The sequence below is a fragment of the Poecile atricapillus genome, chromosome W (assembly GCF_030490865.1).
Source record: "Poecile atricapillus isolate bPoeAtr1 chromosome W, bPoeAtr1.hap1, whole genome shotgun sequence".
In the NCBI taxonomy this organism is placed as follows: domain Eukaryota; kingdom Metazoa; phylum Chordata; class Aves; order Passeriformes; family Paridae; genus Poecile; species Poecile atricapillus.
The window spans coordinates 30,569,550-30,587,018 of record NC_081288.1 but is presented as its reverse complement, the minus strand read 5'-3'; the positions used below and the strand labels follow the sequence as shown (position 1 = coordinate 30,587,018).

Sequence of the window (17,469 nt, the reverse complement as noted above, 5' to 3'; positions counted from 1 at the left end):
TTAATGACAGACTTATGCGTCTCCCTGAATCAATATGCACATGACTCACTCCAAAATGTGAGTCACTGAAAAACTCATGTACCAGATGAAAAAGAAAAAACTGATAATGAAGGGCATAGAAGCCCACAGAAAAGCAAAATCAAGTGTTCATAATTTTAAAAATATTAAATGGAATTAAAGGCTACAGACTATTTGCCCTTGCATAAAGGAAAAAATCATTATTAAAAGTAATGACCACCATTTTTGGCTTTAAATGTCTCAGAGAAAATATTTCTTGGAGAATAGCTAAAGAGAGATCTCTGTATTTAACAGCCTTATACCATCTCAATGATATCATGTAACATTTGAAAATCTCCACTATATAATTGCCATGAAAATCAGCAGTAAACCATGCATTTTTCCATTTTTAAAATTGTGAAAGAGAGGGTGGGTAAGTGGGTGGCAGTATGATGAAACTTATAGAAAATACATTATTTGTCATGATATAGAGCAGAAGGAAGAGAAATTAAATTAGGGGAAAAAATCAGGTGGTAAGAGAGTAGGCAGAAGTCACCACTTTATTACTCCTCCAGTGCACAGTTTTTTATTTAGCACACATATTTCTCAGTAGATATATGTTAATGAAAATGCAGTTATTATTCCATTAAGTTGCTGTTGGCTTAATAAAGGACGTAAAGGAAAATCATACCTGAATAGACAAAGCCAATCTAAAGAAGAACTATATGCAGTACTGAGTTCGTCATCTGAAGATGAATGCTGGTTGAGAGCTAATCAAAAGAGCTTTGAAAAACATTTTTGCTAGATGATTTACAGATCCAGAAGTAACAAATTACTCGTGGTTTGCCATATTGGCAGCCAAGTGCTAAAGAGAATGTAAACACAACACAGTAGAACAGCTGACAGCTGAAATGTCTTAGCAGGCTATAGAAGTGGAAGGCCTAACTGGAAAAGATCAGTCAAAGAGTAATCTACCTTTTGTTCTCAGAAGTGCAAGCAATGACTCAGACTCCTCTAGAGGTGCTGAAAAGGATCACACACACACCCATCCCATCAGAGATGCAGAATACTATCAACTGGAGAACAGCTCTCAATGCAGCCTGATTTACATGGCACGTGGAAGCAGCATTCAAAATCATCTTCACTAGAAAGGCAAAGTCTTTGCTATGGCTGGTAGGAAAATCTGGCAGTGTGAAGTTCACATACTGCAAGTTGCTGCTTTTTCCTGACTTATATAATTAAATCAGTGACGTCACTGCAGTCATCTCAGTAACCCCTACTGCTGGAAGATGTAGGACAAGGGGTGCTTTTCCCATGCGAGCTCATTGGTACTGTTCTTTTTGCCTGTGTTAGATTCAACACCGCACATTCAGATCCACCGCAATACAAGCACACCTTTATGTTCTTTTCCAGACACATTCCTAGGTATCTGAAGACTTAATATTTAAATTCTTTCTCTAGCGAGTCATAATATAATGTCATTAGGCTCCTACAAAATATAGCTAAACAAGTCAGTCAGTCATCTGCTTTTATCTATAACTCCTGTGAAGCACTACACTTCTTAGGAAGTATCAATGACTAAATAAGTGATCACGATCTGTTAAAATTATTTCAATTTCTTACAGGAAACACCACTGACAGAGACAAAGGCAAGGCAATAAATATTCCAATATCCATAAGTAAGAAACTATTAATAATTGAAAGAAAGACCAGCATAGCAATAAAAAAGTAATTATATTTTAATATGATTTTTGTCTGTTTGATAGGCAGTATTGAGAGTGCTTCTTCGCAGATTGTGAACAGCCCATATTTCAGAGATATTAGGCAGAGCACCAATATGAACAAAAATAATAGTGGTAGTATTAATGCAAATTGCTTAATCACAAATAATTACTGAAGCAAATAACCTCTTCTGATATTTTCCCTCATGAAAAATGAAGCTTGTGGTAAGTTTAGGAAGGATAGATGCCAAGAGAAGAGAAATGAAAATAGATACTCAAAATTGTGTAAGTCATTCATCCCTCACATTTCTCTGGAAAAATAAAGAAACTGGTGTAAGGACCAACACGTGCATGATGTGACACAACGCATCAAATAAATCTGGTTTCTGATTCTAGTCTCAGTTTAAAAATGTATACCACTGAACTCAGACAAGGATTCCAGTATATATTAAAGTCACAGAAAAGCTAAGGGGGTGCATTTCTAGCACACTCTTGATGTCCCTGGGCAAACTTTTCTAATGTATAGTAAATAATTGGGATCTTGCCCTTAACTGAATTCCTTGAGATACTATATTTCATAGAGGTATAGGATCTGGTCCAGTATATTTTTCTATAAATTTTGTACTTGCCAAGCTTATTAATGGAGGCTGGAAAAATCTGTCAACAGAATACAATGAAACTCTATGCTATGAGTGGTCAACTATTTCAAGACTTAAGGAGAAAAATACTGAATTTATTTTATATGCCTTGTTGCAAATTAGGATAGAATAAAAATAAAATTAAACAAGTAGTCCAAACAAACTGCCCAATGCTCTAATTTCAGCTACTGAACAATTTTCAGACAAAGCATTATTTTGTATTAGCTTATCATGGGTGTTCATTTTGCCCTGTGAAATATGGCACACTATTTGCCATTAGCATTATTTGTATACCTTTTTAAGAAGCAAAGAAAGGAAAGTGAGACTGCTGCTTCTAAGAAAGTACCTACTTAGCTTCAAAAAGAAACATTGAATAAAATATAGTGAAACCATACATTTAATCTCCAACTGGGCCTTGTAGAAGTTCAGATAGCTCTGATGGATTAGCAGGCTCCATCTCCTGCTTATACCATTGGGATAAAATGATGCTGTTCTACTGACTAGAGAAAAACAACTGAGACATACCCATATGGTTCTTATTTTTCTCATGCATTTCCTGTCAGATGGTGATCATCAGGCTACACTGCAAGTTCCAAGCTTAATGACATTGTTCTTACATTAATGGAATAGACATTAAATCAGTGTTGATTTTAGGTATATACAAAAACAGTTAATATTTTTTCCCTCTACTGTTTGTAACTTGATGTGTAGGTATACCACTCATTTATTCTTAGGTCACTATGTATTATAAAGAAAAATCAAACCTGCACTGGTCCCTTATCACTGCTGACAACAGTGATAAGAGTTCTAAAATATTACAGAAATTCCCATCTTTTAAAATGCAGAAACATCAAAAGCTAAAACATTCTAAAACAATGTGGTTTTTGTTTAGATTCCAAGACAGATTCTCCTTCTTTCCTTATTAACTCAGTTATCTTTTCCCTCAGGTAAATATCTACATACAACTGTAAAAAACAAATCTTCTATATATCTAAGCTCATTCTTATATTCTACCAAAAGCAATTTTTCCAGACAGCAAAAAATTTATTTTCAGAAATTAAAATCTGGTTGTACCTAAATGTTGGCAAAGTCTTCAATATTCTTTCTAGACCACGTAATTTGTTCCATTCTCTATCGCTCAAATGTGATAAGCCAATATACCTTTGGAGTATCAGCACTCCTACTGGTGATGCTCTAAATCACATAGGCAGGAAAAGCATTTTGAGAGAAGCACGGAAGATGAAAAGAACTTTTTGTTCTCTTTGAAGGAGAATCTGGAAATATGATTCTGACTGAGAACAGTTTGAGGAGAGGGGAAACTCAAGGGAAATGGAGGGTAGGAGTCCATGACTGAATTATTTTCGACAGACTTCTAAGGAAGGTAAGGGCTTGAGGGAAGCACCTTTGGTGACCAATAACTTAGTCTTCCTGATGATTTGGTTTTATAATAATATCACAAAGAGACAGTTGATGTTAACATTAAAAAAGTCTGGGTGGAAATCTCCTGGTATTATCTTCTCCTTCTGTCCTCTAGAAGTGACTGAAACTCTCTTGGAAGGTCCCAAATGAATCTGGAGTCTGCAGCTTAAAAATGGGCATCGTGTTGTACGCTACTGAATACTCCAGGATGACAGACCCTGAGAGTATCCAAAAAAATGCAAGAGACGGGTTCTGCTATCAGCACTGGCAACAGCGGCACAATGGCACAGACAGCTCAGGGATGTTAAAAAGAAATCCTGAAACATGGATGAGAAAAAGGGTTCTCTAAAGCATTGAGTAACATATAAAAAAAGATACTTAATGAAAGTAAATATATTTCATATTGGGAAGATGATTTCAAGATCAGTTCTGATAAAGTCCTCAGATCTTAGCTAATCCTACCGAGATTAGTAGATATCTTTGGTGCTCATATAAGTATAATAAAACAGAGATGACTCTTCAAATTACATATGTGCTCAGTATTGAATTAAAATTGTCCTTGTAAAAATAAAATCTACTGTAGTCAATTTAATAAAACCTAGCTGTCAAACAGAATTTTTGAGTAGACAAATTTTAACTCATCATTGCCAGAGCACCCCAAATTTACACACAGCTTTATAACCATAAAGACAAACAAGCTCTTTGATCTGAAAAGCTTGTATTATAATTACTTTATATGGAAAAAATTCTAAACCCATATCCAAGATCCTTATATAAAAGATTCAGCTGAGATGAAAGGGTCCACAGAAGGGCAAGTCAAAGTGCTTGGCAGTATGGAAAGACTTACATACAAAATAAACTTGAAAATGCTAAGATTACTTAGTCAGGAAAAACACAGCTTTAAGAAAGAACAAGCCTGAAGCATTGCAAATTATGGAGGGTGTCCACAAAGCATTCCTTCTTTTCTACTCTGTCAGATTTTAACATATAAGAAGCACATACTCAGCCAATAAAAGACAATTCCTGTGTCTAGAGCACACGTTCTGCAAAACAGCAATACAGGGTCACGGTGGTAAACAATGTGACAGACTGGAGAAAAAGGATTAGATAACTTTAGGCTTCACCACTGCAAGCTAAACACATAACAGCATGCAGAGAGATACATTTGTCTGTAAGCTATTTTCCTGCTAGTACCTGATAGCCAAGGAATTTGCTGCACACACATAATTGCACAGTCTGCTTAAATATTCCAGAAAATCATTTGAGTGGAAAAAAGAGTAGGTACTTTTTAATGCAGATTAGAACTGGTGGTTTGGCCAACCTTTCCCTAGTTATATTTAACTCCATGCATTTTAAATCACACTAAGTGTTGTCATGTTTTGAGATTTTATATTCTTTAAGATGAACTGGCTTTCTCACATGCACGTCTGTGCAGCTTGCTGGAGGATTGTCTAGCAATCCTTCTACCCCAAATCACAGCAGCAGGGAGCTGCAGGCTAATTTAGTCAGCTGTGAAGCATGATGCCAGGCAAATAATTCTGCACAGAGTTCCACGTAGCTGCTATTAGGACCCCTATAACATACATTTTTACAACACTGTGCTGAAGCACAGCCTAACTTACAGATAGAGAATATAATGTTTTTTAATAGCTACAGAACACAGGTTAGGAAAGGATACATTTAGAATGACTGGACTCCCCTTCACTAGGTAGCCTAAAAGAGGGAGCAAAATTTGCATTGAGTTGGTTTCCCTCTGCTTCTTTGTAATCACCAGCTCATATTTAAATAGAATTTAGAAATAATTTTGTAAAGGAGTTCATGGAAAGTATATCATTCCATGTTGACCAAGTGTTTAGTATTGGATGTCCCATTATAAGTATCTAATGAAAACAAGTAGCAGCAACAACAGTTCTCAGTCGGAAATACTACTGTGTGCACTAGAAACTGGGAGTAGCAGATGGTTTTTAGTTGGGTGGTAGCTTTTAAAAATACATTTTTAAAGTTATATAATCTTATCTTCAGAGAGTGGGTAGACCTTTCCAACAAGGGAATCTAAAAAATTATGTTTACATATCCTGGGAGAGATACTTTTACTTCACATAGAGAAAAGAGTCAGTGTATGCTTGCAAAATAGGATTTATAAATGAACTGGGTGAAAGAGCAACTTAATACAAAATTCTTGAAACATCAAAATTTGGCAATACCTACATTATATAATTTATACTTATATATATATTTTACATATACTTATATATATAAATCTATATTTATACTCTTACAAAAAGGGAATTCAGTAAAGCAACAATCTTCCAAACACTGTCTCTCAATACAATTCTCTTCCTTTTTTTAATACACCGTAAATACCTGCAAAATACATTGAAGCTTTATTATCAAATTCAGCAAATGTTACTATATTAAATAATTTAAAATTTATCTGTTTCTGTCTTTGAAGCCCCCATACAATCAGGCCTGATTAATATTCCCTAATGAATAAGAAACCAAAATTGTTCTGGAATGTGTTTTTAATGTATCCTCATTAGTAATCCATTGTATATACTTCTGGCTTGCTCATCATCATTGTTCTGTGAAATTTTGTGTCACTCTCTCAATAATGCATGCATGCAAGTGTGCAGTGTTTTTAAAGGCTCAAGAAAGCAATTATTTTACTTGAGCATATTTGTCACTCTTAGCTATTATATTTCAATCCAGCCATTATTTATTTAAATGTTATATTAAATGTAAAAACCAAAAGAGTATTTTTGAATAATGCTACTAAATAGTTTACTTAAATATTCCTCAACAAGTTCTAGGGATTATTAATTTTTGAAATAAAAAAGAAATTGTGCACTTTTTATAAAAAAATAACTTCTCTTTTTCTTTGAGAAAAAAATTAATCAGAATAACTGACTTCTGAAAAACCATGCATAAATTTTACCCACCCTAATATATTCTCTTAGTCAACTTCTTTCAAAACCACATAATTCTATGCTTTTGAATCTCTCCTTAGTTATAAACCAGATACGATTATAGTTTTATTGCTGTTATATAGAGTCATCTTCTTAATACTCTGACACAAGAGTAAAAATTGTATCTCTGAATATGCACCATCACTGTTTTCAGCAATGTTATTATATTTTTAAGTATATTTTTTCCACTCTCTCAACATGCACAAATATCAACTTCCCAATCTGGATGACAGAATTAAGCAGAAACTGACATTTATATGCCTGTGATGAAATCCAAATCTTTTCCCTGAGACTACACAGAACCTTTCCTCATGTTTAAATTTAAATTACTGCTGCCAGCATTTATAATCTATTATATAACCACATTAAATTTAAACAGATATGCTGCTGCCACTTCTGTGAAATCCCACAGTAGTGCAGTTACTACACGGTTTTACTATCTTCAGCTTAAAAACAAATAAATTAGGGGCACCTTAAGTTTCTCAGTATTTATGCCATATAATTGAGCAAAACCCTTTAACATATACTCTGCTGGAAAACTCTCTGGAACTATTTCTTTAATCTACACTTATGTCACAAATCCAAAGACAGTAAGATATTGCATTTGCACTTGAAAATCAGTAACACTTTTTTTTTTATTATGCTTCTGAACACAACAGCATAAATGTAAAAGCAAACATTGCAAGCAACCACCTAACACACAAGATTAAAGAGACTGTTCTGAAGAATATACATCAACTTGGAGCCTTAGTTCTATTGAAGTGGCACATTTTAAAATTAGTTTTAGCTCAAAAAATCTCAGTAGTTCTCAAAAAATATGGAACAGTGATGGTTCCTACATGAAAAGAAAATCACACTTTTCAAAACAAAGACTGAAATAAACTTTTGAATACAAAGTAAGATGAAGCCCTTTTAAGAGTCAATTTTAGGAAAATATTTTTCAAATAAAATATGAAGTTTACAAAAGAAAAAAGTCTGAGATTTACTGTATCCAACGTGTATATCTAGCAAATGTATACACACACACACATGCAAGTGAAGAAATTCTTAATTCCTACTGGTTTTTTGGTTTTTTTTGCAGTCACAGCCTGGCCAAAGCAAGTAAAAAGTAAAATATTCTTTGATATCCATAGGAATTTCTTACATGTACAAAAAACCCATATTTTTATTTTCTGATATTATTTTTTAAGAAAAGCAACATACAAATACTTTGCAGTAAAGACAGTGCATTTCTGGGTTTAATAATACAATTAGAATTACTTGTCCTCACATGAACACGTATACAGGAACCTCGCACCTGACAGGAAACAGGTAATGCTCTTAGACAACCCTGGACAGGCGAATCTAAAGCAATCTTCTTGCTAGAGCTCAGGATTCTCACAGTACACACTTTGACTGTCTTCCATTAATTTTCCAGACTCACTTAATTTTTCTGGATCCCTGCTTTGTATGTTATAAATTTATGTACATTATACTACTTAAATTTTCTTGCTTGCTGTTCAATTCACACAGATTGTTTAACACTCACTTGGTATGCAACCTCTTTGCCATGATACACTTCTAAATTTAGTCCTGACATTTTAGTTTGTAGCTTAAATGTATGTCATGATGTTCCATAAATTTTTCTCCTAGAGGAATTAAAGGTGTTCATTTTTAAGCAGTTTGGACTATCAGCTGTGTTAAAATGCACAATTTTAACGCAGAAATGAAAAAAGTTGGAAAACTCTTATATAAGATGGTTGCTTTTGTTCTTGAAATTACTGAACCAGACTGCCATCTATTGGAAAATAAATATTTTTTTTAATTATACTTTAAAAAAAGAAAAAAAAACCAAAATAATGTGAAACTGCTATAATTTACTGTCAAAATCTGATTTTTCTAGCAATCGTACTTAAATCAGCTTGAAAAGGAAACACCTTAGTTAATTGAACTGTGATAAAATCAAGGACTTTCCTATATCTTTTTCCACCTCATGTTTTCTGAAATAAGTTTTGAAGCACAGCTGCTTTTCTGACTCACTGAACAATCCAATTCAAGGGTTTTTGAAAGATTTTTATTTAGGGAACATAGGAAAACTGTAATACATCAGCACTGAGTGATACACAGGTATAAAGCTTCCTCAGCTTGCCTGTGCAGCATCAGTCAGGGCTTTCCACAGTTCAGGGCTTTGCATACACAGGTCAACTAAAGAGTACATTCACATCCCAATGACCAAAATGGGAAAAACAAAGACAGCAACTGGAGGCAAAAAAATCTGTGAACCGACTGTCGGCCCCACCCAGCATACAAGTCATTGAGAAATAATAGGAATTCCAACTAAAATAATGCATAGGTCTATGAATGTCTTTTGGAAGTCTCTCTGAAGTAAAATTGCAAAACTGTGTTCAATCTGGCCTTTAATTTTGTGGTGACAATGAACGATTTTGTGGAGACAATGTGGGGCTCACTGCATGGTATGTTGTAATGTACTTCTTCTAATGACCAGTAAAGGCATTAATATTTTGCATGACAGCACACCAAACACAGCCAGAGTGGCAAAAGAAAACCTTTAAATTATGACATTTCCAGTGCAGCTTTGACTTTGTTTGGTTTATCCTTTATAATGTACTCTTTAAATTGAAAAATCACATTAACTTACTCTCATCTGACTTTCTGCTATTCAGCATTCAGTCTTTTCTCCCTCTTCATTAATCATTCCCTCCCATTCAGGAAGCTAAAAATCTGCTCTTCTGTCACAGTTCCCCTTTCAACTTTTGGAAGGGAAGCATCCTGTGGGGACATTTTCGCTCATCTCCAGATCTGTTCCTATTCATGTCTACACTATGGGTCTACTGTTACTGTCCTTACTTCTAATTACTGCTAAATTGTACTCTCCCTCTCCCAGATGCGATGCCTTCCAGTCCGCAAGATCCTGACCATCAATTTTCCTAGTCAGTTTCTCCATGTCCCAAGGAAATTTAAGAGTCAAAGCTGACTAGCAATTTGGAACTCAGATGATTAAACAAAACAGTTTCTTTTTTCTTTTTTCTTTTTTTTTCTTTTTGTTCTTTTTCACGCAATCTCAGACCTGTGCAAATTATGCTTCCTATTTAACTTGAAAAAACACTGTAAGTGCATAAATCTCTGGTGATTTAATGCCTTGTCACAAATCACACACCTAGCCAATAGAAACTTATAAAGTAATAAAAACATGTATGGTTTTCAATGCAAAATTTGATGAAAAGAGGTAGTTCTTTACTACAAACATTCCAGAACAACTTGTTACGTTGTTGGATGACTGCTTGTCTAATAACACATGAAATGGAGGAATGGATTCAATTCTGTTCTTGATGTAAAAGACTTCCAACCCAATTCTTTCAAAGTATAGAATTCCACAAGTGCTGTATCACTGAGCAACAAACAATGCAAGATACCTAAAACCAGACAAAGAGAATGTGTCTGTGAAGAAGGCATACAAAGTCCTGCTCTCCAGATGGCACTGGTATTTTTCCAGTGGCTGTACAATGCAGAAACAATAATAGAAAGGATCACAGCCCGATGATCAGTACTTTATCCGGGAGATGATAAAACCAATGTTGAAACTTACCCTTATGCCATGGACAGAATTGAACATTACTTTTCCTGGTGAAGACTTTACTGTCAAGCTATTGCATTAAAAACAGGCATCCACACTACCCTTACACTAAACAAAAACTGTGAGCCCCACTGTTTCAAACAATAAAGGTAAGCAGTTAAAACTCAGGACAGAATTCCAGGCTATGGATTCTGGATAGACAGACACTCCTTTCTGCAGTCTGAAATCAATCATAACCTCATTTAGCCAGAGCAGTTTTGGCCCTCTTGAAAAGAGTCAATTGTTTAAAAAATGCTTTAAAATACCCTCTGCTCACTGATGCCTTCTTTTTCCCAGGCCTATGCTGTCCTTGTGAGGTGGCTCCTGATGCTCTTTGCTCCAGCTTCCTAAGTTTATGATCCACAAATTACTACTCAAATCAGAAACTCCCCAGTCTTGGCCTCCTATTTCTCACTCCTATTTCTATTTCTCTCTCTCCTATTTCTTTTTGCATGATGTAAAAATTGCAGATGTCCAAGCAGCCAGTGCCTTTGCAGAATTTCCCTAAGGGTCACAAAGTGGCACGACTTGGGATTCAGAAATTTTCAGATTGCTGAACTACAAGTAGAAAAGCCTTCAACAGTCATTGTCTCTGGGATCGACATTTGGTCTGGAAATGGCACCACCTAACACATTATCAACAGGAAGCTAACTTCTACACCTCTTCAGAGCTGATGCTAGCACAGCCAGCAATGGAAGTTAGGAAAAACCTGCTGATTTGAACCTGAAGTAGAATCACACCAGATGTGGTTCCAGCCCTCTGTTGGAGCTGGTAACAGAGAAAGGCAATGCTCAGTCCAACAGGCAGGAAGTCTTTGCTCCAGACAGACTCCATAGGGTGTCCTGTGCTGCCCATACTTCCAAAGGGTCTTGGCATGTGGAGTAGAAACAAATGTGAGCTGAACAAATGCAGATAACAGAAGAGAGCCCACTTAACCTATTGAGATTCTTACAGAAGTTTCCCATAGAACAGAAAACTTAAGTCAGAAAAAGCTGCAAGAATCTCTCTTCTTTAATACATATCCAAGGAATCTATTTCTGACTCTTCACATCTATATACATCCTCACTTCTCTCTCTCTGTATCTTCATGTTCTTATACATAAATATTCATTTAAGTTTCTTCAATCATCACTGTACTGTCACACATCTTCCTTGACTATGTTTGCTGGTCTTGCCCCCAGAGCAGTATGGCAGCATTCACCTGTGCAATCATTTTCAGAGCTAAACATATCTCTTCACTTTAGTGCTTCTTCCCAATTACTCTTTCATGGCCCCTTACAGAGCATGTGGGTTTTCATATCACCAATGTACTACACACGGAGTTTAAACAGAAAGGCAAGGCAGCACCTGCCCAAAATTAAAAGTCATTGTGTCAAAAATGGAAGCAGCTTTCATTTTTTTATGCAAGGCATCCAGGTAGAAACTAAACAGATCGAATAACCTTAAAATATATTAAAAAATTAAACGGATGCTTTAGAACAGGAAAATCTCACACCACAGCAGAGTCCTCTCCATGCAGATTTGTATAGCTGGGTTTACTGCAGAGGAAAACAAGTTCTGACCTCCATCCTAATTTCATGTTAGGAGTGCACACCCATCATCCTGAATACAGTTTTCTCTGAAAGAAAAGCTGGATGCCACAGTAGGAAAGTACCATGAAATGCTTCAAACAATCCCCAATTCTGAAAATTTGTTTCCACATCTAGTTCAATAAAAATATATGAAATATCAAAAACATATATTGCCTAATTTATCTTGATATTTCCCTGTCACAGAAATTACAGATTTAGTGTCTGAATACTTTCTATTCACATTGTATTTCATTTAGGCCTGAGCAGACGGATTTATATGGAATACATTTTCTGCAAAACAGCAGCTGAGAAGATTTAAATAGCAGTTAGCACCTAAATTGAGAGAGACACTAGACAAGTGTCTAAAAATGCTTAAATGGGATCAGTATCTTGCTCATATTGAGTTCAGTATGAGTTATGCATCTAAACATTCAAACATGTTGAAGGGCTTTACAAAAGTATCTACTGCATTTCAAGGCAGCTATGCATCTTTGTAAATCTCATTTTGTCTATATATGTCATAATAAATCCTCCCAAACATGAAGTTTTAACTTGCCATGTCACTTGCATAAGTGAGCATAATTTTCCTAAACTTATGAAAAATGTTAAATGAAATTTAAACTTAGCGGTTTTCCTTTGTTCTCTGCTTTATTCCCTGGGCAATCACATTTATTTCATGTCATGGTTTAAGTTTCAGCCTAAACCAGCTGAAACCAGGAAAACGGCTGAGGAAGAGAATTCAATTAAAAAGAAAAAAAAAACAAATACCAAAAACCTTGTTACAATAAAGATGAAATGAATCCTAGAGTACTTTATTCATTATATTAGTAGCAATGAAGTCATCTTCAACTGTATTTGGAAATCACTGAAGTATCAACACCACAATTTTCTGTGTTAGAGATTCAGCCTTCAGTATCATTAGACTACCAAGAAAGCTATATAGTAATAAAATGTATAAGAAAAATAACTGAGGATGTTTAGCTGGTTCTTCTGGGGGCATTTTTGATCAGATTCTGTTAACATTTAAAATTCAGACTAGTATTGAACATACTGATCTCCACTGATTTCACAAAAAAACCCTTCCTTGCCCTCATCATGCTCAAGACAACTAACCTGAATGGATTAGTGGTGACATAAAAATCCATTCTGAGGTGTGGTAAACAATGAGAAATTAAGTGAACATTACATTCTAAATCTGTAAGAACCACATGTTATGTATTTTTTTATGATGTTAACCTTTTACTATTCTTACTCTTTTATTATTTCTTTTTTGAATGTGCTATAAATAAATCAGATTTAACTGAATATATTGTCCTTGTATCCCATCTTACTTACTACATTAAGCTTGGTTTGGCTTCCACTGGTCATAAGATCTTCCTCTGATACTTTACTAAAATTTTCCAGATAATGGTCTGATAGTGTATGAGACAGATCTTCAAAAGAGTATTCCTTTTCTTGGCACAATTTGATTTCATCTAAGAGCTTTGATAATTCTCCAGTCACAGCTTCACCTTTAAAAACAGACACACCATTAGTCAGTAATTAGAATACTGGGATAATTAATGCTTAAAAAGGAAATGCACATTCTTTAAACTTTATTGAGTATCTGTTATTCTCCATACTTCATCTTCTACACAATCATCTTCATGCACCGTTCTCTGTTCAAAAATAATGGCAGCTTATTCCAGCCTGGGAATTTGCTGGAGGCAATCTACATTCTTCTGCATTGCCCTATACCTTGCATTTAATTAAGATGAATATACACTTACCCTTTCTCTGTTTTCTAATCCTGAAAATTTATAGAAATAGCAACTATCCAAGAACGTAAAATTAATCCAGGAAAGGAAAGTTTCTACAAACATACAAAGCAATATCTCATGTTCTGCATTGGGTTCATGTTTGCTGCTGTAATTAATTAATACACTACATAAGCTCTGTAAACTGTGAGTGGTTAAGAATGCATCTCTCCCCCATCAAAGCAGATATGCTTTATGAATAATTCTTGCTCACTCTCCCAGGATTAAATGGAATGGTGGAAGAATACACTGGGCAAACCCTACATGTTTAAAATATGCCTTCCTACAGTCTATCAGAAACACATTTAGTGCATTCTACATTGTGTTTCATGTTTTCTCCTTAATTGATCAGATTTCTTTAGTTAAGAAATCTACCAGAACAGTAAGACAATAGGCTTCATACGTCTGTACTGAGGAACACTATTGGAAATAGTGGTTGTAATAACTAGTAGAATCACACTAAGTGCTAACCATTTTGCAAATAACCCACTGGCAGCAGTAAGGCCCCTACAGACTGAAAAGCTACTCAGTATGATCAACCCACATTGGGTTCTGATTCTGTACTGTGTGTGTGCGTTACAACTACCTTTAGTAATAGCAATAAGAAATTAAAAAGCCAAGAGTTTCCAGGAGCAAATAAGAAACCCTTTTATTTAACTTTTTTAATGACTGTTTACAACAGTCATATTGGTGGAAACTGCAGTGCTTAGACTTGATAAAACACAGATGCTTCCATGTTACTCCATCTTTGAAAATAAAATGTTGAAAAGGAAAAATAGAGTGAGCATATTAAGCTCAGCATACATAAACCAGACTTAAGTACACTTGCATAACTAAAGAATCAACTGATAAAAGTGTACTGCTTGGTACAAAGCTCTGTTTGTTTCAGATTTTTTCAGTTACTGTTTGCTATGCTAACTCAAATACTCAAAAATGTATTTAAAGTATAACCACAGACAGTTATTACCAAAATTTTCAGAGACAAGAACAAGAGTTGTTAATTAAAAGAATGTAATTGCTTTGTAAAATCTAACAAATTTTGCATTCAAAATTCTTGCTACTCTTAGTCAATGGTAGCTTTGCATGGAACTTTTAAACTAAACAAAAATATAACCAGGTTTATTTATATTTTGATTTTTAACTAGAAAATCAAAATTATTCCAGATTAATATTATAACTAAAAATTGGAGGTAAAATACCTAAATATAAAAAAACCTGTTATAAAATCTAGATACAGTGTGCTATAAAGAAACGGAACTATTGCTTCCTACAGAGCTATATTCATGTCCCTAGTCCCACATATGGCCTGCGGTATTTCTTACTGAGCAAGAATGAGTTCTGTGGGACAAAACTGGACTGACCTGGGTGAGAGTGCACTAGTTGACTGGCTGATTGCAGCCAGTACACACAAAAGACAGATTTTGCCTATTTCTTTGAGGACAGGTACTAATTAGGGTCTTTTGCCTCTATCCAGCTCCCTGTTTTCATGAAAGTCACAGAAAGGTAATTGGTACTGCTATCCCTCTTCCAAAGCTGGTTTAAATTATCCAAAATTAGATTGTCAATGAATGGCAGACAGATGGATGGGAAGCATGATCATGTACGATTTCTTTTCTTTAGTATCAGATTACACAATAGACAAGCAAAAGCCAGCTTGCATGTTTTACATTATTTATACCTTGCAAGAGGAAATGAGGAATGTGAGATCATGACCTTATTGTTAAGAAGTAAAACATATTTTAAAAATATTTGCTATTTAATTTCAGGACAGACATTTCTATTGCATATGCTAGTTTGCTTCACAATCCTGCTAATCTCAAAAGAACTATTTATCTTCACACACCACATATGTTTTAAGTACCCCAATGGGAAATACTATTGGAACTACAGCATTTATTCACTATCACCATGAAGATCATTATCTGACATGCATCAGGAACCTTCATTCTCTCACGAACAAAAACTATCCCAGTGAACATGTTTTAGAAAAAAAAAACCATACTAAAAAAACAAACAAACCACTATGAAGAAAAATAACACCACAACTCACACAACAAAACCAAAAACAGGCTAAATTATTTGCCAGCAATCAATTACATTCACTCTGGATGATTACTGAAGGCAAAATTCTGGTTTGGTTCTATAAGAAGATGATTTTCATTAAAGACACCACACTCAGAAAATGCTCTATTTTAGTGGCTGTGGTGTGGAAACGGTGAATCAGAACATAAAATGAAAGCACATGCACACAAGTGACTGCCACAGTGTATGAAAGCTGTGTTAGATGAATGGAATAGCAGTACACTTGTGACCTTTAAAGAGGCTTCCAAACGCAAAACAATTGGTAGATGCACTCACTGGGAAAGATGAAGTAAATTCCATTTTTAACTTGAATGTGAACAATACATGCAGAGTATTTAAACATATTTAGTACTTTTGTTTTACTTGATTATGAAATGGATAAGGCCAGATAAATTAAGAAGATTTAAGATCAAACAATGCAGTACATTGTAGTCCATTAGTGACTTGTCCTTTCTAAGAATACAGTTCCTTGCTTTTCTAATGGCATGGACTACAGTGTATGTAGTCAAGATAGGTGATTCATGGTAGAAAAAACCATACTTGATATCAATAACTTTGTTAATATTTTTCCCACTTCATACGTTTAGATGAATGTTAATATTAAAGAGAAATTCAGTACAGTTTTTGCATTCACAGAGTACATATATTTACTTTTAGCCTTTGGAGATGGAGGAACTTCTGGGGACAAAACACAAGACTGATGTTCTGCACATTCCAGTGGGCGTTCCTCTGAAATACTTGCATTTCCTGTTTCCATGTATTCTGCAAGTTAAAGATACAAATACACTTAAAAGACTGAATTAAGGGGGTTTATTTCAATCAAAAGTATATTTGCTACTTCGTTTTTCATTAAAGCCTTTTCAATTTTTCATATTACAACACTGTAATTATTCATAAACACTGCTGCAAGGCAATCATTTGTTGAAAGTACTATAAAACAGTATAATGGCCAGTCCTCTAATCTGTGGAAACTGCTAGAGAAATCTCAGTGTAGGGGTAATGAGTTGAGACTATCCCTGTGTTTTTCTTGTCTCCTTGAAATATCAACATAACTGTTCTATTACATTATTACAATTAAAAGGGACTTTTATTCTAAGTTTGTGGAGGGTTTTTTGTCAAGATATTCAGGATGCTCACAATAGATGGAGACCTTGATATTGTTAAGAAAGCCAAATACTCTGCTTGCAGCACAGATATAGTACATGAGGGAAAAAAAAGCAAACAAAAAAAAAATCCTGAAAATTTAGTTTAAAATAGCAGTCAAAAAAGCAGTGTGCTAAAATTTCTAGTTTTTGTCCTCAAAACTTCCCTTGCCCCATGTTTACGACAATGTTTATAATACCAGAAAAACATGAAATAATGAATGCTAATCTTCAATTTCATTACTGTTCTTTTCTTGTAAAGATCTACATTATTTTCATGTGCTTTTGTACATAAGCTACCTCAATGGAAAACCAAAACCTTAATGAATTTCAGTGCAATAATAAATAAGAAACTAATTTATTCAATAGTAGCAATTATTTTTTTTTCAGCAGAGCAGCTGGTTCTCAGTTTTGGCAGTTATTCTGCATCTGCATTTTCTTGAATTTCTGAGAACTGTTTAAATAATTTCATTCTGATACCAGTAGTAACCACAATAGGATATGTCACAACACACACAGCAGC

General features: G+C 34.7%; 1 protein-coding gene across 2 annotated transcripts in view; it reads right to left on the bottom strand.

Moving 5' to 3' along the window:
* The window catches only part of LOC131591713 (ankyrin repeat and sterile alpha motif domain-containing protein 1B-like), a 407,097-nt gene that overhangs the window by 316,010 nt on the left and 73,618 nt on the right, over positions 1 to 17,469 (bottom strand). For both annotated transcript variants that reach the window (XM_058862673.1, XM_058862674.1), the window contains 2 exons: positions 16,456 to 16,566; positions 13,262 to 13,437 (listed from right to left, as the gene is read on the bottom strand). In XM_058862673.1, the coding sequence (XP_058718656.1) occupies positions 13,262 to 13,437; positions 16,456 to 16,566 (287 nt within the window). The remainder of the gene's footprint in view (positions 1 to 13,261; positions 13,438 to 16,455; positions 16,567 to 17,469) is intronic.